Raw genomic sequence first — 24,454 nt, forward strand, 5'->3', positions numbered from 1 at the left:
ATGAAAATAGGGCCCTTATTCTCTGCTAATGTCAGAGCCGGAGGTATTCACCCATGCAGATGCAATTGTCTTTGCATAAAAGCCGCCACTGACTGATTCTCCCAAAATGTGGCTCATTCGTGGATGCAGCACTCCCAGCACCAAAGGACTGAATTACACTTCTCAATTCATTTTGCTGATCTTTTTATGTGACGTATGCGAACATTACATTACAAGGTTTACTTATAAGGCTGATTGTTTTATGCCATTTTCACATACACAGGCATGTGCTTGTAGTCTGTGAAATATCGTTTGTGGTAAAGTGGTTGTCACACATGTTTTGTAATGTTGCCACAAGAACAAACTGGAAGCTTATGTTGACTGCTGCAGTTTGTTTCGCTGTGGATTGACAATATTTTGACCCTGATTACAACACTACAATGCATGCACTCCCCTATCTTGGGTGGAGGGTTAAGCTTTGTCAGCTTTCAACTGGTTCACTTGCTAGTGGTTAAGGGATGCACCGATATATCTGGCTTAAACTGCCTTGTTGGACCCGGGAGGGGGGTAGGGGGTGTTTGGTCCACAAGGTAACTGATTTGATTGACACAATGTCATGTGAGTACCACATCGGCATAAATAAAGTAGTTCTTGGGGGGGTAAAAATAAAATTTTTACTTTTAACAGAATTGAAAAAAGTGTGACTGAAAAAATAAAATTTTGTAAAGATGAATGGCCTACTCTAAAAACAGTTGGGTACAAAATAACGCAAATTGGTTAAAAAAAAAGGACTGACCCAGCTTTTTTTTTAACTTACAAAGATGGTTCAACTGAACCCCCCCCCCCCTCCAAAAAAAGGGTTGATTTGTAAAAAAGCTCCGTGAGCCGGCACCTTATCATGGTGGAGGAGTTTGTGTGTCCCAATGATCCTGGGAGCTATGTTGTCTGGGGCTTTATGCCTCTGGCAGGGTCACCCATGGCAAACAGGTTCTAGGCGAGGGGCCAGACAAAGCACGACTCAAAGACCCCTTGTGATGAACACAATATATGGATGGACGTTTCATTTGCCCTGACACGGGTTACAAAGGGGGTTGCCCCCCTCTGGAGCCAGGCCCGGAGGTGGGCTCGTTGGCGAGCACCTGGTGGTCGGGCCTGCACCCATGAAGCCCGAAAAGGCAAAGGGGTCGGGTGCATAGTGGGCTGGGCGGCAGCCAAGGACAGGGACCGGGGAGGTCCGATTCCCGGCTACAGAAGCTAGCTCTTGGGACATGGAATGTCACCTCTCTCGCAGGTAAGAAGCCCGAGCTGGTGGGTGAGGCAGAGAAATTCCGACTAGATATAGTCGGACTCTCCTCCACACATGGCTTGGGCTCTGGTACCAATCCTCTCGAGAGGGGTTGGACTCTCCATTCTGGAGTTGCCCACGGTGAGAGGCGCAGAGCAGGTGCGGACATACTTATGGCCCCCCGGCATGGCGCCTGTATCGTAGGGTTAACCCCGGTAGACGAGAGGGTAGCCTCCCTCCGCCTTTGGGTGGAGGGGATGGGTCCTGACTGTTGTTTGTGCATATGCACCAAACAGCAGTTTTTGGAGTCCTTGAAGGGTGTGCTGGAGAGCGCTCTCCCTGGGGACTCCCTCATTCTACTGGGGGACTTGAATGCTCATGTGGGCAATGACAGTGAGACCCCACCCCCCGATCAGAACCTGAGCGGTGTTCTGTTATTGGACTTCTGTGCTCGTCACGGATTGTCCATAACGAACACCATGTTCAAACATAAGGGTGTCCATATGTGCACTTGGCACCGGGACACCCTAGGATGCAGTTCCATGATCGACTTTGTAGTCGTGTCATCGGATTTGCGGCCGCGAGTTTTGGACACTCAGGTGAAGAGAGGGGCGAAGCTGTCAACTGATCACTACCTGGTGGTGTGTTGGCTCCAATGGCGGAGGAAGATGCCGGTCAGACTTGATTTGGTAAACCCAAACGTATTGTGAGGGAAAAAAGTTTCAACGCAGGCAGAACTTCTCCCTTGTCCTGGGGTAGGTGGGGGACATTGAGTCCGAGTGGACCATGATCCGCGCCTCCATTGTCGAGGCGGTCGATCGAAGCTGTGGACGTAAGGTGGTCAGTGCCTGTCGTGGCGGCTATCCTTGAAAGTAAGTGATGGCAACAAGCTGAAGAAGGAGTCCTATTGGGCCTTTTTAGCCTGTGGGACTCTGGTGGCAGCTGACAGGTACCGGCTGGCCAAGCGGAATGCAGCTTCGTTGGTCGCTGAGGCAAAAACTCGGATATGGGAGGATTTCGGTGAGGCCATGGAAAACGACTTCTGGACGGCTTCGAGGAAATTCTGGTCCACCATCCGGCGTCTCAGGAGAGGATAGCAGTGCACCATTAACGCTTTGTATAATGGAGATGGGGTGCTGTTGACCTCGACTTGGGACGTTGTGAATCGGTGTGGTGAATACTTCAAAGACCTCCCTAATTCCACCGACACGTCTTCCTTTGAAGAAGCAGAGTCTGGGGACTCTGAGGTGGGCTCTCCTATCTCTGGGACCAAAGTGACTGAGGTGGTTGGAAAGCTCCTCGGTGGCAGGGCCCCGGGAGTGGATGAGATCCGCCCAGAGTTCCTAAAGGCTCTGGATGTTGTGGGGCTGTCGTAGTTGACACGCCTCAACAACATTGCATGGACATCGGGGACAGTGCCCCTGGAATGGCAGACTGGTGTGGTGGTGCCGCTTTTAAAGAAGGGGGACCGGAGGGTGTGCTCCAACTATAGAGGGATCACACTCCTCAGCCTCCCTGGTAAGGTTTATTCAGGGGTGCCGGAGAGGAGGGTCCGTCGGGAAGTCGAATCTCGGATTCAGGAGGAGCAATGTGGTTTTCGTCCCAGCCGTGGAACAGTGGACCAGCTCTACACCCACAGCAGGGTCCTCGAGGGTGCATTGGAGTTTGCTCAACCAGTCCACACGTGCTTTGTGGACTTGGAGAAGGCGTTTGACCGTGTCCCTCGGGGAGTCCTGTATGTAGGGGGTGCTTCGGGAATACGGGGTACCGAGCTCCCTGAAACGGGCTGTTCGGTCCATGTACGACCTATGTCAGAGTTTGGTCCGCATTGCCGACAGTAAGTCGGATTAGTTCGCAGTGCGGGTTGGACTCCGCCAAGGCTGCCCTTTGTCACCGGTTCTGTTCATAGCTTTTATGGACAGCATTTCTAGGCACAGCCCAAGCGTTGAGGGGGTCCAGTTTGGTGGCCTCAGTATAGCATCTCTACTTTTTGCAGATGATGTGGTGCTGTTGGCTTCATCAAGCCGTGATCTCTAACTCTCACTGGAGCGGTTCACAGCCGAGTGTGAAGCGGTGGGATGAGGATCAGCACCTCCAAATCTGAGACCATGGTCCTCAATCGGAAAAGGGTGGCTTGCTCTCTCAGGGTTGGGGATGAGATCCTGCCCCAAGTGGAGGAGTTCAAGTATCTTGGGGTCTTGTTCACGAGTGAGGCAGGAGGGAGCAGAAGATCGGCAGGCGAATCGGTGCAGCGTCTGCAGTGAAGCAGGTTCTTTATCGGTCTGTGGTGGTGAAGAAGGAGCTGAGCCAAAAGGCAAAGCTCTCGATTTACCGGTCGATCTACGTTCCTACCCTCACCTATGGTCACGAGCTGTTAGTCGTGACCGAAAGAACAAGATCCCAGATACAAGCGGCCGAAAAGAGTTTCCTCCGTAGGGTGTCCGGGTTCTCCCTTAGAGATACGGTGAGAAACTCGGTCATCGGGGAGGTACTCAGGGTCGAGCCGCTATTCCTCCGCGTGAAGAGGAGCGATTTGAAGTGGCTCGGGTATATGGTTCAGATGCAGATGTTACGGCAGGTTTTCGGTGGGACATGACCCAGGACAGGCTGGAGAGACTATGGCTCTCGGCTGGCCTGGGAATGCCTTGGGATCCAGCCGTAGGAGCTGGTTGTAGTGGCTGGGGATAGAGAAGTCTAGGCTTCCCTCCTAAAGCTGCTGCCCCCGTGACCCGACCCCGGATAAGTGGTAGTAAATGGATGGATGGAAAAAAATACGGTTTGTACAAAACAACACCAAAATTGTGTTAAATGGGCTTTAACTTGTATGACGGTTTTTATCTTAGGTACTCAAAGCACTTTTAACACGTTTCTTTATTTTACCTACTGATGACGCAGAACTGATGGTTCAGTATCTTGCTCAAAGACGCTTCGGCATCGTCACAATAACCTGGGATCAAACCCACAACCTCTGGGTTGGGAGACGACCTCTCTACCATTGAGCCATGCCGCCCCCATGTTGTTTTGTGTTTTATTCATTTGACCCAAATTTTTGGGTTAAATAACCCAAGACGGTTAAGTCCATTTTGACCCAATTTTTGTTTTTAGAATGTGTAAATAATATGTAAAATTGGTCATTGTATGCTAAAGTAACAAGAACTTAGGTCATTTGTTTTGATCTCGGTGCATCTCTGCTGTTAATGCATCATGAATGCTCCACTGCTGCCTCTGGTTGGCTGTAATCACTTTGCTAATCGCATGTTCTGTTTTTCTTTCTTTCTTGCACTCTCACCACCTCCTGCCTGCTCCACTTCTCAACCCATCTGCCACACGCTTGTTTTTTATTTCATTTCCTGCTGCTTTTTATTCATGGGAATTAACTTTTATTGGGCCATGGTGATGCCCTGGCTGCCGCACTTTCTCTTGGCTGACTGTGTTGTCATGTTTACCGGTGCATGACAAATCACAGCCCAATCGGCGGTTTTTCATCCCACCCCAGTCCCCAGACCTTTGTCAGTCTCCCAATTGCAGCCCCACCCACTTACTTGAGGTCCGCCTTAACGGGATGGGGCCTCGCCCTCCCAACTCCTTCCAGCCCAAGATGGGGTGTCCCCTCATGCACCCTCGCACCCAGACCCTCCCTGCCAAGCCCAAAGTATCTACAAAGCCTCTGCTGACTACCAGGTCCAACCCACTCCCCAGCACAGCCCAGACCGTCTCCACCCCCAAGTCCGAACCCTCTACACCCAGCCAATCTTTAGCACCTTGCATCCCCAATAGCCCCCGTGTGAGGCGCCACCCCCCACTTACTGTCCCCCCAAAGCTCTCTATCCCTCTATCTCCCGTGCCTCCTATGTCACCCCTGCGCCGCCACCACCTGCACCCTGACCACAATGGCAAATCTTTCCCCAACTCGCAGGTTACCCCCCATCCCTCCCCCAGGGGAAGCCCTCTCCCCACTCCCAAAGGCACTCCGGTGCACACGCCAAAGGACAGCCCAACCGGCACACCTAGCCCAACACCTCCACCCAGCCCCTCGATCGGGGGCATGCCCTGGAGGACGCGCCTCAACTCCATCAAGAACAGCTTCCTGGGCTCACCTCGTTTCCATCGCAGAAAAATGCAAGGTAAAGTTGGAGTGGAGATGTTGACATATTGTGACTTGGTCACCATTTTTACCTGTACATAGTATGTGTTTTACCTGTACATATTATCCATCTAATACTTTGGTGAGACGTTTTTGAGCTAACTATAAACTTAGCCCATGCATTAAACCCAGTTATATCCATACATATAGACAAGGCTCTAAATAAACTTTTTTGATGACCAGCCAACGTGGTTGGTGACTCTCTAAAGTTACTAGCCAAACATAATTTCCATTAGCCATTTTTTTTTCCCAGTGAAGATTTTCCCAGATTTTCTTTTCTTTTTGAAGCCCTAAACATGAAGTAACAGCAGTATGTCTATGGCAGCATGTAATGTTATATAAAATACAGTAATTCTGAAACATATAGTAAAGTTAATTTTTTTACTCTCACATCCACATGGTCTGTGAAAGGCCTGCACTATTTTTCCCGATGGCGTGAGCATTTCAAAACATCTTCTCCAACTCAACATTCTTTTGTACACTTTCAACTAAGAGAGTATGGTGATGTATAGGGATGCTCCGATCAGGGTTTTATGCTGCCAATACCGATACCGATCATCTATGAGTAAGATCAGCCGATACCGATTCCAATCTCATTATCTGGATTTTTTTTTCAATTTGTTTAATGGTGATTAAGTGCCATTGGCTATATTATCTGGAGAGAAAAAACAACCACCATATAATCACCTTAATTTTAGACAAAAACAATATTTACTTAACACGAGCCAAACAGGAACTCAGGCGTCTGCATTCAGGTAGCTCCAGTACATTTCAAAATAAAACCGTTTGGGAACTTGTTTTTTAGGATGGAAGCTACATGGCTTGACATGAGTCCGACACTTAAAAGACAAAAAATTAGCTAAAAAAAAAAAAAAAACACTATTTAAACACAAAACGCACTTACCCATGGTAGAAATCCCAGAAATAATCTCCGAAAAGCATATCGATGTGACGACAGGCAAGCATGGCTATTGTTTACCAGTAGCGCTCTATATACACAGTTGTTATTGCGTGAACTCAACATTCCAGCGTGAATCCCGGGGAATCCTGTGGTTTCACGGGTGCAGATTTCCCCACACGTACAGCTCTCGCAACGCACTTGGTGTGAATTGCAGTCCATACGGATGCCGTACAGAAACCGCTCCGCAGTCAGTCTGAATTCAGCGCTCTCGAGTCGACGACATGTTTATCTCTGTGTTGCCGCATGAGCCGCCCGTTGTGTGAAGCGAGGGGGGAGGGGGGCGGAAGAAGAGTTGAACTTCCCACAATTGAGTCTGATCTCTCAGGCCAGGCAGGCTGCAAAGCATGACCTGCGGATGATCGGATTTTTGATCGGGAATGAAAGGCTTTGATCAAATATTCAGATTAAATATTCGCAATGTTAATGGTTCTTGGTGGAACAGAAATATCAACATGATTAATGGCACTCCTGTCAAAGTTGTCAAACCCGAATGAGTTCCAGGCAAGGGACGCGGACGCTTGCTAAAATGCTAATGTTCATTGTGAAGGTCCAGAAGGAAGACACGTCGTGACACGCTTCCCGCGACACCTCCAAAATAAAAGTTACTATACATTACACCTAACAAGACACTTTTATTGTGGCGTGGTTCAAGAGTGCCTCTATCTGTGCGCAAATTACATTTTCAGAGCAAGCTTTTTGCAAAAATGCACACAACTACACAACAAGCTTACTTCGAGCCTTGAAACTTGCATTACCAGCCAAATTGGCTAGTAAATATTTATGACCACCCATCAAAATGAACTTTAACCCGCATTTGGCGGGTGTTAATTTTCAGCCCTGCAACTAAAGATAACATAGTTTTGCAATACAAACCATGAAGCCCTTTTCCAGTACCCCCCAAAAAAAAAAATTGTAATTATTTTGAGAAAAATTGCATTCACCCAGATCTGCAATTGATACTAAAAATTAGTAATGTTTGGGTGTTAAATCAATTCACTAGCATGGTAGATAGCACACTATCATTATCACAGTTTACCAGTTGTGAGTTTGAATCCTGACTCCTGCTTTCCTGTGCGGAGTTAGTTTTCTCTATTATTAATCTCCATCTATCCATTGAACATGTTAAACCAGGGGTTTCAAACTCATATTAGTTCAGGGGCCACAAGGAGGAAAATATATTACCAAGTGGGTCGGACCGGTAAAATCATGGTATATAACTTAAAAACAATTGGCATCAGTTATACATTTCATTGTGTTTTGGTCAAAAAGATTGTTATATATGCGCGCAAACACACACCAAAGTTTTTACTGACCAAGTTTTTGCATGTGCAGTTCCCACACAGGAGGACATGTCCAGTCTCACCCCGGACTCTTCTCCAGAGTGAGTAACACAGTACACCTTATGATTCTCTCCAGCATGACAAACTGTTTGAGGAAAGGTTTTTGTGTGTGAATATTTTAGACATTTATTTTTTATTTTTTTATTTTTTTCTAAAGAGCTCAGTATTGTTCATTCGGAAATGTCATCATCATTGCTCTTTATTTTTTATTTTTTATTTTTTTTATATATATATATATATATATATATTATTTTTTATTTATTTATTTATTTTTTATTTTTTGTATGTGGGTGAGTATGTGTATGTGCGTGCGTGCGTGTGTGCGTGCGTGCGTGCGTGTATTTGTTAGCTCACCAAAAACCTATTAGAAAAAATCCCATACCGTTCACCTAAACCGAACACCGCCGTCAGGAGACCCGAGGGGACCAAAGAAAACCAAGGAAGGTGAAATCCAGCACCGACCAGACACCACCCACCGGGCCACCCACCAGAATTCTTCCCCAACCCAAGAAACATCTAAATTCCAACAAATCCAAAAACAAATAAAAAATCAGGGAGACCTCAAGAGACCGAAGGAGAGACTGAGGAAAGGAAGGAAGGACAGACGAAGCCGAGTGAGATCCACAGACACCAGCCTCCACCGATTCAATGACCTGAGGAGGAAGCAGATTGTGTCTGAGTTTCAGTAGATGCTGGTGTGGTGGATCTGGCATGCATGAAAATCTCCACCAAAGAGGGTAGCCGTCGACCCCTGCCAGGACAGAGCAAGCGCAACACCTCAGGGCCCCCCAGGCCGCGGCAGCTCCAAAAGACGACCCCCGGGCCCCGCCAGGGCCACCGGCCGGAGAGCAAACCCAGGAGCAGGAGCGCCCCCCACCCCAACACGGACTGCGCCCCCGACCCAACGCAGCAGGACGGGGCACTGCAGGCCCGCCAGGCACCCCACCGGCCCCCAACCCCCGCACCCCCCACCCCCCATCCACCCCAACTCAGCCCCAGCCGCCCCCAAGTCCCCAATCCCCCAGACACCCCGCGGGGAGAGGCGAGGAGGGAGAGGCAGCAAGGGGGAGGAAGGGGGATTTTAGACATTTATTTTGCATTCATATAACTGTATGTGTTGGATATTTGTCAACTGACTTCTTTGGTAAGCAAATAGTAAAACATACAGAACTCATTATTTATTAAATAGTTAGTTGTATTGACTGCAGAATGATAATTTTTTTAATAAGTTTTTATGTTTTCTGACTCACTTTTCTGTAGACTTGCAAAAAAGTCGTGGTTTGGTAACTTCATCAATCTGGAGAAGGAGGAGCAGATCTTCATTGTGATCAAAGACAAACCTCTCAGCTCCATCAAGGCAGACATTGTCCACGCCTTCCTCTCTGTAGGTCGCTTCCTTTGTCTCTTTTTGAGACACAGCCTTCTTGAACAATTTCAGAACTAGGAATAATCATTGCAGCTTTTACTTACAGGTACACTACAGGTATTTACTTCTGGATTTAACTTAGATGATGACACATTTAGAGGTATAACAAACATGAAAATCATTGAGCTGCCTAAATGAAAAACAAAAACAAGCAATGGTGAAGTTTATGAGCAGATGTGAAATTAATCATAGCTATTGCACAAGACTATGTGGAATGCCCTAAAAACAGAAGAAACCACTGGTATACTACGTAACAGATATCAAATGTGGAGACTAGAAAAGTAAAAATAGCAGCTACTGATGTCAGAAATGGGTGACATGTAAGGGTCCCTTAACAATGGTTAGTGACATCAATAACAACAACCTCCAGAGATTTGTATTAAAGGTACAACAGTTTAGTTTTCTCAGAAGAATTCATGAACAATTGTACAGAGGCTAGATCCGAAGATGCAAAACAATCTTTAAGAGAAATAAGAAGGCAAGGCTGGGAATTGGCAAAAAATACAGGTAAAAATCACAGGTTCTTCATCTCCTGATGACATCCCCAATGGGAAGCATGTGAAGATTAAAAAGTAATGGGCCTAAAATTTTTACCTTGGGGAACCCTACATTTAATTCCATGGGTTCCAGAGGAACATGTATTCTTACTTACAAAGACATGGCATATTTCCAGTTAAAAAATGCAACTCCATCCATGCACTCTAGATTTTTATGCATATGTTCACATCTTGCTGTGCTGACACTGCAAAAAGAATGTAACATCAATTCTTCTGTGTCCTTTTTTCTCCATGCTACCTACCATCACATCTGCTCCACTGAAGCAGAAATTGTCTTCTCTCCTGCGCAGATACCCAGTCTGAGCCACAGTGTCATATCCCAGACCAGCTTTCGAGCTGAGTACAAGTCCACAGCTGGTCCAACCGTTTTCCAGAAGCCTGTGAAGTTCCAGGTGGACATCACCTACTCAGAGAGTACCTGTGCCACCAAGGAGAACGGCATCTACTCTGTTACCTTCACACTGCTCTCAGGTCATCGACTTGTACATAGTGCACTGCACACCACTATTTCATTAAGCACTGTTTATTAAATTATCTGCATGGCCAAAAATCTTTGCACTCCTGAGGGAAAAAGATATAATTAATGTAAGTGAAATAAATTTACAACTCAAAATAAACTAACTGTCATAAATATGAAAATAAATATGAGAGATTATGAGAATTATTAATTCTATATTTTCATAGGAAATAATAACTCTTTGGTGTTCTGTAACTGTGACCAAAAGAAAAAAAATATATATTGTATTCTAACAAGTCGACTGCACATTAATTGGGTTTGCATTAGGGATAGACCATCGGCCAGGCCGATTATCGGCGCCGATATTTGGCACTTCTTCAATTTTTTTACACTCTCTTTTTTCGAGTGTCACAGGTTTTCAGTTTCAACGCTTTGGTTTTCAATTTCACTTCTCTTTTTTTCAGTTTCAACTTATTAGCAGTGTTTTAACGTTGGAGGCGGGGTTGGGTAGGGGGCGAGGCTTTGAGCGTGAGAACGCCTTCCATCTTTTCAGGAGAGGAGAGCGCGCCCTCTGTTGGCTAAAGGCAATACTCATGGAAACAAGTTCACCAGGAACTCCTAAACCACCTCCTAACTGTGTTTTTTCTACATATAACCAGGGCTGGACTGGCACAAAAACATCAACCCTGGCATTTTGACTGCGGCCCACTGACCCATCCCAGCCAGTATTGCCTAACATGTAGTTCTGCCACTGATGTTCATTGATGATGTTTCAATTTGCTATGTATATTCGAAATGGATTAATGGACTGGCCCTTCTAAATTGTGGGCCAGTCCATTAATCCGTTTGGTAAATGTGGTAAAATGTAGGAAAATAATTGTGAAAAAGCACTGCATCTGCCCCAAAAGAGGCCAGCCCACCAAGCATCTGCCCTGTATGCCAGATGGCCAGTCCAGCCTTGCATATAACCTAGTGGTGTCAGTGTTAATGTTTCTGTAGTAAACCAGTTATCACGTTAGCTAAATTAGCTAAATTAGCATGATATGATACATAAAGTAATGTTGTGGCTCCATAGGTAAATGAATAAGCCAATAAAATAACACAAATAGGTCAGTAAATAAAATAAATAATAAAGTAGGTTAGTAAATAAAACAAATAATAAATTAATAACAAAATACAGTGGGCACCATAAAACATTGAAACAATGATGAGTTTTATGCCGAGTCAAAAACCAAAGAACAAAGATGTGTTTTAAGAGTGGGTAGAGAGGGAGGTTGCCTAATATTTAACAGAAGGTCATTCCAAAATCCATGGGGAGAGACTTGTCTAAAATCTATCTATCTATCTATCTCTCTCTCTCTCTCTCTCTCTCTCTCTCTCTCTCTCTCTCTCTCTCTCTCTCTCTCTCTCTCTCTCTCTCTCTCTCTCTCTCTCTCTCTCTCTCTCCTCTCTCTCTCTCTCTGTCTATCCGTCCGTCCGTCGGTTTGTCGGTCTGTCCGTCTACTGTATACAATATAAAAATATGCATTTTGATGGATGTATATGCAGGGATTTTCTCAGTTTGCATTCCCTATATATCCTATGCAAATAACAGGGGTCCACTGTATTGTAGTGCTACTTATTTTTAGTTTGTCCTCATTATCATATTTGGAATTAGATTAATCCAAAAGTCATGAATATTACTCAAGTTGCATTACTTTACTATTATGGTATACTATTATGGATTACATTACTACTAACTACATTTTGTAACAGGCAACTAGAAACTCAAAACACATTTAAAACGTAACGCTCCCAACTAGGGGTGTGAATTGCCTAGTACCTTACGATTAGATTAGTATCACAATTCATAGGTCATGATTCGATTCAATACCGATTAATCCCAATACGAATCTTTAAATTGATTATTGCATTTTTTTGTTACTCACATTTAGAAAATACTAATCAGTAAACTTGTACATGTACACTGTAAGATTTGTATGAAAATGTATTTATTTATTTGAAAGTTCAGTCTTATAACTGAGCCACTGCATTTAACAAACAGGTTGCAGTCTGTTTCATGTTTGAACAGCACTGAAATAAAATATTAAGGCTTAATGTTTCATTAATATAACATTCTACCATACTTAATGTGTGAATCGTAACCCTAACTAAGACGTTATGTTGAGTATTCCCATTAAAAAATGTATGTTTAAAAATCGATTTGGCCGCATATCAAATCAATTCGAGAATTGCGCGCTGTAATATCGCGATATATTGCCCAATCGATTTTCTCCAACACCCCTACTCCCAACCCATAGCATAATATGACCATTTATAGATAGATACTGCGCCTCACTGCACTGCAAAATTTGACCGCAGTAATTTTAAGAATAAAAAGTTTTCTGTCAAATGAATTTTTATTTTTTTTGCTTTAACCCATGATTGAGATAGGGATGCTTGCATGAAAGCAATACAACACTCAGATCACATCTCAATCCAGTCTGGCTTGATGGAAATCAAGGGTGTCATGATTTCCTCCTTGGATGTCTTTAATGAATGAATGAATGCCTTAAGTGTTATAACAATATTTTGCTGAATCATCAGGTCCCAGCCGACGTTTCAAGCGTGTGGTGGAAATTATTCAGGCCCAATTGCTCAGCTCCAATGACCAGCCGGGCATCCAGCCCCAGATCTCTGGTAAGAAATCAAACCCGCCACCCATACCCGACTACTCCTTTATCCCCCAAACCGTTCCTTCACAGCTCCCTACTGCCTCACTCGGCTATGGCCCACTAAGCTCGGCTTAGAACACTGCTTTTGCACATAGCTTCCCAACATGCATGTACTCGCCAGCATACCATGACCTGCAACACACACAAATGGCTCTAAAGATGTAAACGATCATATATCCCTCCTATAATTCATCCCCTTTGAGAAGAAACACACAGCTATTTGGAAAAGCCACTTTTTGATAATTGGCTTTGAATTGAAATGTTCCTATTTTCATTTTTTAAGGCAGGTTATCAATTTGCTGATTGTGTACATAAAGAACCTCAACACTAGAATCAGAAATAATGGTATACCATCTTATTTGGATTGGACAGGATGTTTTGGGCTGCCTATAGACAGACGGACATTTCAAAAGAAAGATCAAATGTGTGACTACCCATTCTGTGTTTTAGTGTGATGCTTTAGCATTCTCCCCGTTCTGTGGTGATTGAGATGATAATGGTGGTGAAGCACAATAACAACCCAGCCACATGTTACAATTGCACTGCTGTCTGTGTCTTGCATACATTGCTGCCATCAGAACGCATGTTTTACTTGTAGACAACAACTAATAAGCTCCTAAAATGAAACATTTTCATAATTTTTTACAAATTTCAAGAATCAGAAACAGAGAATATTCAAAAGACATGTAGAAGACAATCTGATGTGTCAGTGGTCCATTTTAAAATTTGTTGAACTGTAGATTTTATTTATTTTTTACTAATCAATAGAATCTAGATTTATGGCCCCCGTACAGTTGTATATATTCAAATGAAATTACTTATAATAATATAAACTAATTAATTACAAGTGGAAAGTTAGGGACAATAGCTAATTACAGCATATTACAATATAAAATGAATGGTTAAAAAACAATATAAAATGAATGGTTTAAAAAAATGCTGACTGTCAAAAATGTTCCACTGTGCATCATCACATGTGTGCCAAGCTATTGCCAGTGATTAACTTTTATTAACAATTGTATGCACAAATTCAGGCCACAACCATGTCTTGTGGATGTAGAATCTCACATATTAGTCTAGCGTTACTGCACACTTGCTTATTATCATTATTATTATTAACAGCTTCTCTCTGATCTCATTTGGATAAAATTATGAACTTGCATGTTCAATTAAACGCTAACACAGAGCTTTTTTCATATAAAATTTGGCACACTAAATATTAGCATGGGCTGGTGCATCTGTGCCAAACTGTGTGGATGGCTCTGGGTGTCTTGCCTGCCATACGATATAGTATTTTAATAACAGCATCTTTAATACTGTAATGTGAGATCACATGACTGTGATGCATATTTCAATCCATTCAATTCCTTTTAACTCATTCACTCCCAGCCATTTTCACTGAAGCAACCTCCTTTGCTCTTTTGACGGATTTTGCAAGGGCCACAGAATAATGTGTTCTATTGCTATAAAAACATGGAACCTACCAAAAGAAAGATTAGAGTCTCTTCTATCTTTAGGAAAATATATATATTTGTATCTGTTACCATTTTACAGCAATTAGCATTAAAATATAGCTAAGTTTCATCATTATTCACAAATCTGTTGAAAACACTGGCAAAAATAGCTTGTTGCAACATGGCCCTGGCTGATCTCTTATACTCTGTTGCCACCTGTTGGCCATTTTTGTAATAACTGCTTTAAACCACCTCTTCAGGGAAGAAGCTGCATCAAAGCCTTCTGTATGCTCTGGCATAAGAAATAAAAAATGTAAATAAATAAAAAACAACAACATATAAATACGTTTTGGGGAGTGAAGGACAAAGTATTAAAAAACATATTTATACATTTTTGGTTTTGAATGAGTTAACAGGAAACCGTATTATGTAGCAGTAGCTGTATTGACACTGACCTCTGCTCTCAGATGGCAGTCAATGCTCGGCCCCTTGTCCAAGCCAACCCGTCAAGCGTGGTAAGACCCAGAATGACTACCTGAGCAAAATACAGTACCTAACCTCTGGCTTTAATTAACTCGCACTGGCAACATGCTAGAGGCAGTGACCAGCACACCCTGTTTGCACTAACGTGTAAATCTGAAAGTGTGTGTAGCAGGCTCATTTCTTAGTTTGACTGGGGTTACTGTTGACAACAGGCTAGTTTATTTGGAATGGAGGTCAAATTTATGATGGCTACATGGTAGTTAACAGGACAGGATGCAGCTGATTTAGTTTGAAGCAGTTCACTGGCTAAAGAGGTGGAAATGGAATGAAACCTGCAAATACATTAAAATCATATTAATCAGGGGTGGCAAATCCAGGTCCAGAAAGTAAAAACCCTTCCAGTTTGGCTTTAGCCAATGATGCTAGCTACTAGCTAGCTAGCTCTCTAGCAGGTAAACAAGCACCATGGTAGCTAGCTTGGGAGCTAGCTAGCACCTGAGCCAAACAGGGTTTTTACTTTATTGACCTGTATTTGCCATTCATAAATAATTAAATTTCAACTTGACTTAAATTTCAAGTAAATAGAACGATTGTGTTAGTGTGTCTGCTAGTCAATGTGTACCTGTGCAAACCTTGCATGGCAATCGTGAAATCGTGGTGTGTTGTACAACCCTTCCTTATCAGCTTTCCATTTGAAAAATTTGCCACAGCAAAACCTGATGTATCATGAATGCAAGTTACTTTGTTTTTGGAGTGCAAGTATGGTAAGTTATTAATGACAACAACACTGGTGACAAGATAGAGTAACATTTGAAGACTAACCCTTTAACATAAAAGTGCATTTATTTATTTGTCGGCAGTCGGCTATACTGATGCATGTTTTGTCCTCTCTTGAATGTGTTACTGCACTTACCAACTGCCTTTGTCCTAATGGATGGGTGTTGTTGTGACGGAAGTAAGATGGAGAGCTAACAGGAGCTCTGGAAGACTTTTCTACAATGAAAGACAGATCTATGACATGCTTGATAGAATGATGTATCAAATGCAACTCAACTCAACTGTCGCTGTAACAAATTACTCTTAATAGAATAGAACATAAAACACAATAAATGTATTAACAATAAGAATGACAATGAATAAATTCAAAATATGAGATTTGAGCTACAGTTGGTGCAGAGTGGAGGGAGGGATTAAGACCTGAAGTCTACATGTTGTTTGAATTTCTTTGTCTATGAGAGAGGAACATGATCAAAACAAACAACTGCAGTTTTCTAAAAGCTGTTATGCCGGCCCTTGGCAAACAACACACATTCAGTCCTCACTCTCGCTTCATTTTACTTTATTTGTTTCGCCCTTCTCAACACAAATTGATACTCTCTACTTTAAGTGTAAGAGTAGGGGTGTCAAAATTAGTGCGCTAATTTTGAGTTTCTTTAACGCCACAATGTTTTTTTAACGCACGATTAATGACCGCCCCTTACTTGGAAAGCCTGTACTGGGGGAATTCCAGTCGCACCGCAGCAGATACGTCCACGTCAACATTTAGCAGTAATACATTTAATGACAACGCATATAATTGTGGACACTGGGGTCAAGTTTTATTTTACAATTTTAAAAATGTGCATTTCATGTTAAAGATTAGATAGCTCTTAATATGAAAAGAAAAATGCACTGAGCTGTCACCAACGTCTTACAAATGCAATTATGCCATCTGGTGGCAGAAAAATGACAACACAAATCAATATCACACTTGTTTTTTTACAGTACAGTACAACTTTTTAATTTTAACTCAATGTTATGAATTATTATAAAATACTGGATCAATGACATATTTCTATTAGTTTAACATTTTCCCCACTTTTGTTAACAAGAGTATGAAAACTTATTAAAAGAAAATATTTTATTGTAAATTTTACTGTAAATTAAAAACTGATGTAAAATGTGTGATTAATCAGGAGTAAACTATTGAATTCATGCGATTATTTACAATAAAATAATTAATCGCCTGACACCCCTAAAAGAGGGAGAAGTCAACGTTTGAAAAATGTTCATAGGAACACAATATATTTTTCCCAAGCCAACAAAAGTGTCACTTTCTTGAAGCCTGTTGCAAAGAAACATTTTTCAATGCCAGATATCAACCAATTTGTGGAGACAAAGTTGAAGGCAACAAGACCAACAAACAAGCAGCAAGCGGTAGTCTCAGTAAAGGCCTGGACATTCACATATTAGTGTCCATGAGCTCCAGATGGCTATATTTACTCTTAGATGAGTAAATATATTACTCTTGAAATGAAAAATGTCCAATGGATGGGGGGCTGTAGAAACAAAAGGGTTGTGTGGTTCTTGTGGGCCACTGTCATGAGTTGTCTTCCACGGTGCCAATTAGCTCTCCATCTCAGCAGAAGAAAATGAGACTGATGCAAACATGGCTATCAATTTGGCACTCATGCATCCCTCACTAGTGTTTACACATAACAACTCTCTGCTCTGTATTTTCCAGTATCTTCACTTCTGTGCTTTCAAACTGGGACACCTTAAATCATCTCTACGTTATTAGCCCCCTTATTGTTTGGTGTACTCTTCTCAACATGGTTGACCTCAAACTGATCCAACTGACTAATGAACCAATCAGTTTTGACACTAAACTACATTTTTGTGACCTTACAGATAGTAAACAGATGAAACCAGCAAGTGACTGAGAAAAGGACATACTGTATTAGCATATTTGCGGCTTGCATGTACAATAACACTGGGGAACTAAATTTTTGTTGAGTTAGGTCTGACAGCTGTTTTTAACTAATTTTTGGGTGCGAACACCAAAACTGATTGACTCTACCACGTCAAATTTTTGAGCAATAGGATCCCTGCGTGCTTTCTTAAAAATAGCATGAAATAAATACGTAAATAAATGTATGTAAATAATCCACGAAATAATTGTGTGGTTTTTGCACGGTGCTAACCGTTAAAAATGGAGCAAACACACAGCGTCTCATTCACAAACCACACGCAGATGGTGAAATTATTTACTATCTGTGCTGCCAATCAGAATTTGTTTCATTGCGCCGGTGGTAGATTGGCTGGGAGATTAAACCAAAATATTGGCACTATCAAACCTGGTGGAGAGGCCAGACCTGTAAATCAAACCGCTAGCTAAATGATGACATATCATCCTGTGGTTTTCTTTTTTTAAAGAAAAAAAGGTTGCGCTTTACCTTGACTAGTTTCGGCGACGACTACCGCCTTGCTCAGAAGCTGTCAAACTGGCAGTTGTGACGTGTCTTATCAGCTGAATGATGACATAATATTAGCATTGAAGTACTAAAAAGAGCTTCATTGTCAAGCAATGAAAAATGAAAATAGTATGAAAAATAAACTTACATATTACACACAATCACATTACCATGTGTGTGGATGAATAGTACATCAAAGCCGCGAGTGAGTCTGGATTTCCAGGCTAGTCTGAGTATAGCTTATATAGATAGCAGTGTAAATGTATTGTTGCCTCAATAAAATAAAAGTGAGTACACCCACCCCTAAGTGAAAATGTCCAAATTGAGCAGAGTTAGTCATTCGTTTGTTATAGAGAAGTTTCAAATCTTCAAGTCAAACGAACCAGGAAAGACAGAAGTAAGGATGCTTCAAGTCAAAGCGGATGTTGTGTGATCACAAAGAAACCAAAGTCTCATTTTTTCCAGCTTCAGTCTTCCTCTCATCCCTCTCCTCATGTTAAGCCCATTGCTCATCTGTTGTTTTTATTCTCTCTCTCTCTCTGTTTTTTTTCTGTTCTTTATCCATCTGTGTAGGCAGCCCGTTGAGTAACTTCTTTGACGTAATTAAACAGCTTTTTTCAGACGACAAGAACACCCAAGCGTCCCCGTCCCCCACTGCTCCTGTCGAGTCTAGCCCCCCCGCCAAGCATGCTCCGGGCAACAAGCCCCACCTGCCCCCGCCCAATGACTCGAAAAGCTCCGCTGGCAAAGACAAAACAAAGATGGCCACGAGCAACAGGACACAAGAACAACCTTAAGGAGCGGTAGCTGTGCATGTATGTCTAGATGAAAAAGGTCATGAAACAAGATGGAGAGCTGCTTTTGTTGCCCTTTATATGGGACACACAACTCAACTACTTCTTCTTTGCCTATGGATTTTATACAGCATCATGAGAATGGCTATTTCTTTCATTTGTAGCAAACGCACTGTAGCTTTGTTGGCTTGGCCTTCGGTCACAATCCGTCCCAGGGGGTGTTCACTGGCTTTGTGTGGTCCTCCCATGTTTGATAGCTTGACTTGTCTCTGCCACCAGGGATCATCCACAATAACTCTTAACTTCGACGGCTCCTTGAGAACGGCCTACAGCGGCCGGCCTGCTTGCCGTCACCACGAGCGTCTGCAGAAAAGACTGAACACCCTCCCTCACTTCGCCCCACCTCCCTGTCTTCAAAGCCCTTTGTCAGTCCATTTCACCCTAACCAAACTCTTCCTGGAAGAGTTGTAAGAAAAAGAACGAAAAAAACAAGAAATAGCCTTAAGACAGTGATGTTTGTTCATTCGCACACATCTGCTACCTTATTTTTGCTTCAGTTCCTCCCACATGTACATAAAAACACACATATGTGCACAAAACATATGGAGGACCAAAACTGCCTAAATTAAAAATAAATAAATGATTGAATAAATAAATGAAAAAAGTGAAAATAAAACGGATATAAAAAACATAATTCAAAAATTAAATACAAAAAATAAATATAAATGGAAATAAAAACAACAAAATATATATATCCAAAAATAAATAAAGTAAAAATAAATATATAAATATAATTAAATTGCAATCACTAAATACAAACACTCAGCTCTCACTTATTTGTTTATTTCATGCTGCAGATGCTCTGTGGGACGAAATGTTTTCAACAAGGCAGAGCCCAACCTAAGATGCTTAGGACCGCACCTTCATTTGAATAACATTTCGACCTGACTGCAGCATGAAATAAATTGATAATTCATTGAAATAAATGAGGTTTTTTTTATTTCCATTTATATTTATTTTTTGTATTAAATTTTTTAATTATATTTTTTACATCCATTTTTATTTTTACTTTTATTAATTCATTTATTTATTTAGTCATTCATTTGTTTTTAATTTGGGCAGTTTAGGTCCTCCATTAAAAACAAACGTGGGATGTAATGGCTTGCACACATTTGTAGGGGAAGGAGCAAGGAAACAAACAGATGGACAACTATATTCTTCATTCAGTTCTCTTTTTTTGTGGATGACAGGATTTTGAAGCTTTGGGGTCATTTGTTTCAAAAGCGGCCCAAACGTAGTATGTGGGGTCGGGGGTGCGGACATCAATGAATGATCTTCTGTTGTACAGACTAAATGTTGTTTTGTAGCTATATAAACTCTTGTTGTGACTTGTCAGTAGTAAAGGTCTGGTCACACCAGGAACTCTTAACTCATTCGCTCACAGCTATTTTCACTGAAGCAACTTTCGCTTCGGCTGGATTTTGATCATTTTTTCTGTTGTATTGCAATAGTAGATAGATATAGAGTAGAGTCTCTTCTTTCATCAGAAAAAAAAGTATAATTATATCTGTTTCCATTTTGCAGCATTAGCATATAGCTAATTTCCATTATTATTCACATTTCTGTTGAAAACACTGGCAAAAAGATCTTGTTGCAACATGGCCCTGGCTAATCTCTTATACTCTGCTGCCACCTGCTGGCCGTTTTTTGTAATAACTACCATTGCTTTAAGCAACCTCTTCACGTCAGAAGCTGCATCAACACCTTCTTTATGCTCTTGCATAAAAAAACGTATAAATTTGTTTTGGGGAGTGAAGGACAAAGTATTAAAAACGTTTTTTTGGTTGAATTAGTTAAACAATAACAATGAAACACTGAATCCTAAAATGAGTCATTATCTCCAATTTATCATTACAAAGATTATATTTGAGGTTTTATTTGACAGTTTGTTGTGCATTTGAAAATCAACTGTATATAAGCAGATATCACAGCATTTGCATTACAATTTACCAGCTGATTTATATATGTGGTTTTGCATCTCTTCTGTAGTATTTTTTAACTTGGAATTTTTTTAATGAGTAATTCAAAACAAGACTATTGTACTAATTACCATTTGGCATTTATTTAAGTATTATTTTACACTCACTTTTGGGAATGAATAGGAAATTGTAATGCATTGTTTGTTTGCTTTGACCCGGGTGTGACCAGGCCTCACTGACAATGCATCTAGTTTTTCTTTGCACTTTTAATGTGTTTATCACAATCTTTAAGACCATGTTTTTAAGTATTATTTTACACTCACTTTTGGGAATGCATAGGACATTGTAATGCATTGTTTGTTTGCTTTGACCGGGTGTGACCAGGCCTCACTGACAATGTATCTCGTTTTTCTTTGCACTTTTAATGAGTTGGTCACAACCTTTAAGCCCATGTTTTTAAATGTTGTTGTTGTTTTTTAAATTATTATCTACTGCAGGACTAAGACAAGAATGAACCATTGTGTCTATTTTTGCACTTAATTTATTCTCTCTTATTTATATGAAATATGTAGGAACTATTTTTTGGTCAAGTTATTTGCTTTTGCCATGTTTAAGTTATTTGGTCGCAAAGATCTTTTGTGGGAGTTTATTCGTTGTCTGTCTTTATGTGAAAGAAATCTTGTAATATATGTTGAGGGGAAATGATTTGTCGTAATTTAAGAATGTAGACGTAGCTTTTTGAAAGGAACAATGCCTTTGTTGCTAATTGTCCGTGTGTATGATGACTCAGATCTCACCAAGCTCTCATCCTGTAAATAAGACGACCAGGAGGATTCCGACATAGATTTGATCTCCTAAGGTTGTTTGCATGTTCAGCATTTGTCTTTTCTTTGCATGTTGTTGTAGGACTTGTTCTCCTGTTCCCTTTTCTCTATCAACTTATGTTGTTAATATGCTTTTGTTTTATTTATTCATACTTTCCCCCTGACCTTCAAGCCTTCTTTTTGTTGATTCATCTTCCTTACTGGTGTCTCTCTCCATGTGGGACCTCGCTGGTGACCAGGTCACACTCAGCTGCGTGGCTGTTGGCTAACAGAGAGAAGTTTAAAGCAATATCTTTCATTGTTCGCTTTCCTCTTTTTCTACATTGGGAATCCAGAGCACACAAAATGGACTCAGAGCGTAACAACTGAGCAGGATCACCACTGGCAATGTATTCCCTTGTGATGTTACTGTGAACAACTTCAGTGCTAAAGGAAATAAATCTGTTAACTTTGGAGCTTGGGTGTACTTTTGTTACAACAGATTGACAGTGGACATGTCAATTGCCTGGTTTGCCTAATGGCAAGCTACGCCTCTGGATCCTAGCTAACCAATCACAATCGGAAGTTGATTTGCATGACGTTCATGTTAAAAATGTTACATATAAGGTTGGTAAGTTAATAACACGTTACAGCCATACTATCCTGGCGTCCACTATAACAAATTAAAACATGAGATAACCCCGAAAAAAATGTTTCCATGTTGTACTTATGTGGGAAAAGAGTCCAAATCAGTATAATAAATTAAAAATTAAAAATTGCCCTGCAGATAAAATGCGGGTCTAAAGGGGTTAAAATGTGTAATGACAATCCAGCTTGACTTTACTGTTAAATTAAACACACAACAAAAAGACTTACACATAATGTATATTTAAATACAAGACATGCTTCCTACTAAAAACATTGCCAGCGCTAATGCTAAAGTCAATGGAAAATCTCCTTGACATGCTAACAGGAAATTAGCGACAACCAGAAGTGATATTCCATCAAATAACAAATATTCACACACAAATGCAAACACACAGGTAACATAAAAATACTCAAAGGCACATACTATTCCCAACCTATAAAAAATAAGTAATATTAATAGAGCTCAATCAAAACTTTCTTCTTTTGCTCTACTTTTATCTCAGGGTAGAGTGGTTCTGCCTCACAGTTCCGGGGTGTCTGGTTGAAAACCTTCCTGTGTGGCGTTTCCATGTTCTCCCCCGTGTGTTTTTTCTCTGGGTATTCCAATTATTTACGTAGGTGTGAATGTTGGTTTGTCTCTCAATTGTATCTTTGCCCAAAGTCTCCTTGAATAGGTTTCAACACACCCACAACCCTAGTGACGATAAGCAGTACAGAGAATGGATGGATTGCTTTTATTTTTTGTTTTTTTCCAAAGACGGAACAGCATAATGGACCAACATGGACTATAATTTTTCTACAATTGACTGGTGACGACTTGACAAGCCCGGGATGCACCTTTGTCTTTGCTGAAAGTCAGACAGGATAGGCTGTAGCCACCACCTGATCTTTTACATAGTATTCACTTGACGTCACCGACCCCCACCTATCGACCCCACAGCCATTTGTTAGGTCAAACAATTGAGTGGCAAACAATTGCGGCCAGCGAGTCGAGCGAGACAACGCAAGCAAGAGGAGCACTCATGTTGCTTATTACAAGTTATTTGATTCATTCATTTTTTCATTCATTCCGGATTTCCACGAACCGCTTGTGCAGCACATGTGTGCCGTTAACGGGTGCAAAATTGGGCGAACAAAGATGTGAAATTAAACTTCTAGATAGTATTCACATGCTGGGTTATTTGCCCCACATTGTGTGCCGGTCCATGGAATGTCGAATGGGAACGACAAAGAAGTGTCCGGAATTGCAAAATACATCGAAAGGATTTCCAACCGACAAAGTCTACCAAAGTGTGTTCTAACCATTTTGATTAAGGTAAGTGTCATTGTAAGATGGTAAAAATGCTTTTACCATAATGCGATCGTGATACATGTGAGCTGTTGCCGTGGCTAGCTCTGTCTAAAAATAGATCTGGTGGTCAAGATGTTCGATTTTGAGATCTTTCCCAATACCCTCCTTAAGGTCTCTTATTTTCCTTTCCCAGCAGCCCAAAATTTGAAATTGTTGTTAAAGTGTATGAAAATAAGTGATGAATCAACAATGTTGTTGTCGTTTTTGTTGTAACATGCTAGCGTATCTAGAGCGGTCGGGAAACTAGCTAACTTAGTTTAAAAATAACCCAAGATTTTTCACCTCAAATTCACAATTGATAAATGCACATAGCAAACAATAAAAGCCGAAAGTACAAAAGACGCAAGAATGTCTGTGTTTTGAGAGCCACCCTACCTCAGAGCACCCGTTGCCATTAGTCCGGGCAATATCGGCAAATGTTTGTAAGCCAATCGATTCCACTAACCAAACGTTTCAACATGTAGCGCTGCAAAGAGTGTTGAGCGAAATCTTCCGCATGCGTCTTGCTTACACAAGTAACGTAAGAAGAAGCTGGGAGTGACATTCGTCAATAAAAAAAGAACATTCGGTGTAAACACAATACAAACACAGCTTAGTCAGCTGTAAAGTTGACCCAACAGAAGGGGCGGACTCGCGATCCCGTGACGTCAGTATATGTATATGTATAAGGTCAACTGGTAAGTGAATGGATGAATGGATGCTGTGTTTGTTACTTGTCTGACAGAAATTGCATTGACACTTTAATATCAGCTTCATGATGATGATAGCAAATCAATGGTTGCACATCGAATGGAACGTGTTCGACAACACAGGTTCTGGTTAGTTTCATCAAGTTTCACAACTAAT

At 41.5% G+C, this 24,454-nt stretch overlaps 1 protein-coding gene across 12 annotated transcripts in view; it reads left to right on the forward strand.

Moving 5' to 3' along the window:
• The window catches only part of LOC147178114 (serine/threonine-protein kinase BRSK2-like), a 172,696-nt gene extending 150,611 nt beyond the window's left edge, over positions 1-22,085 (forward strand). For 5 of the 12 annotated variants that reach the window (XM_086072184.1, XM_086072185.1, XM_086072188.1 and 2 more), the window contains 7 exons: positions 4,731-5,388; positions 7,702-7,750; positions 8,970-9,093; positions 9,983-10,163; positions 12,736-12,828; positions 14,785-14,832; positions 18,607-22,085. In XM_086072184.1, the coding sequence (XP_085928310.1) occupies positions 4,731-5,388; positions 7,702-7,750; positions 8,970-9,093; positions 9,983-10,163; positions 12,736-12,828; positions 14,785-14,832; positions 18,607-18,830 (1,377 nt within the window). In that variant the 3' untranslated portion in view covers positions 18,831-22,085. The remainder of the gene's footprint in view (positions 1-4,730; positions 5,389-7,701; positions 7,751-8,969; positions 9,094-9,982; positions 10,164-12,735; positions 12,829-14,784; positions 14,833-18,606) is intronic. The other 7 variants (XM_086072193.1, XM_086072194.1, XM_086072186.1 and 4 more) reach the window with 5 other exon arrangements.
• Positions 22,086-24,454: the final 2,369 nt, after the last annotated feature.

The sequence above is a fragment of the Leptonotus elevatus genome, chromosome 3 (genome assembly GCF_054856555.1).
Source record: "Leptonotus elevatus isolate MCC_2025b chromosome 3, RoL_Lele_1.0, whole genome shotgun sequence".
Lineage (NCBI taxonomy): Eukaryota > Metazoa > Chordata > Actinopteri > Syngnathiformes > Syngnathidae > Leptonotus > Leptonotus elevatus.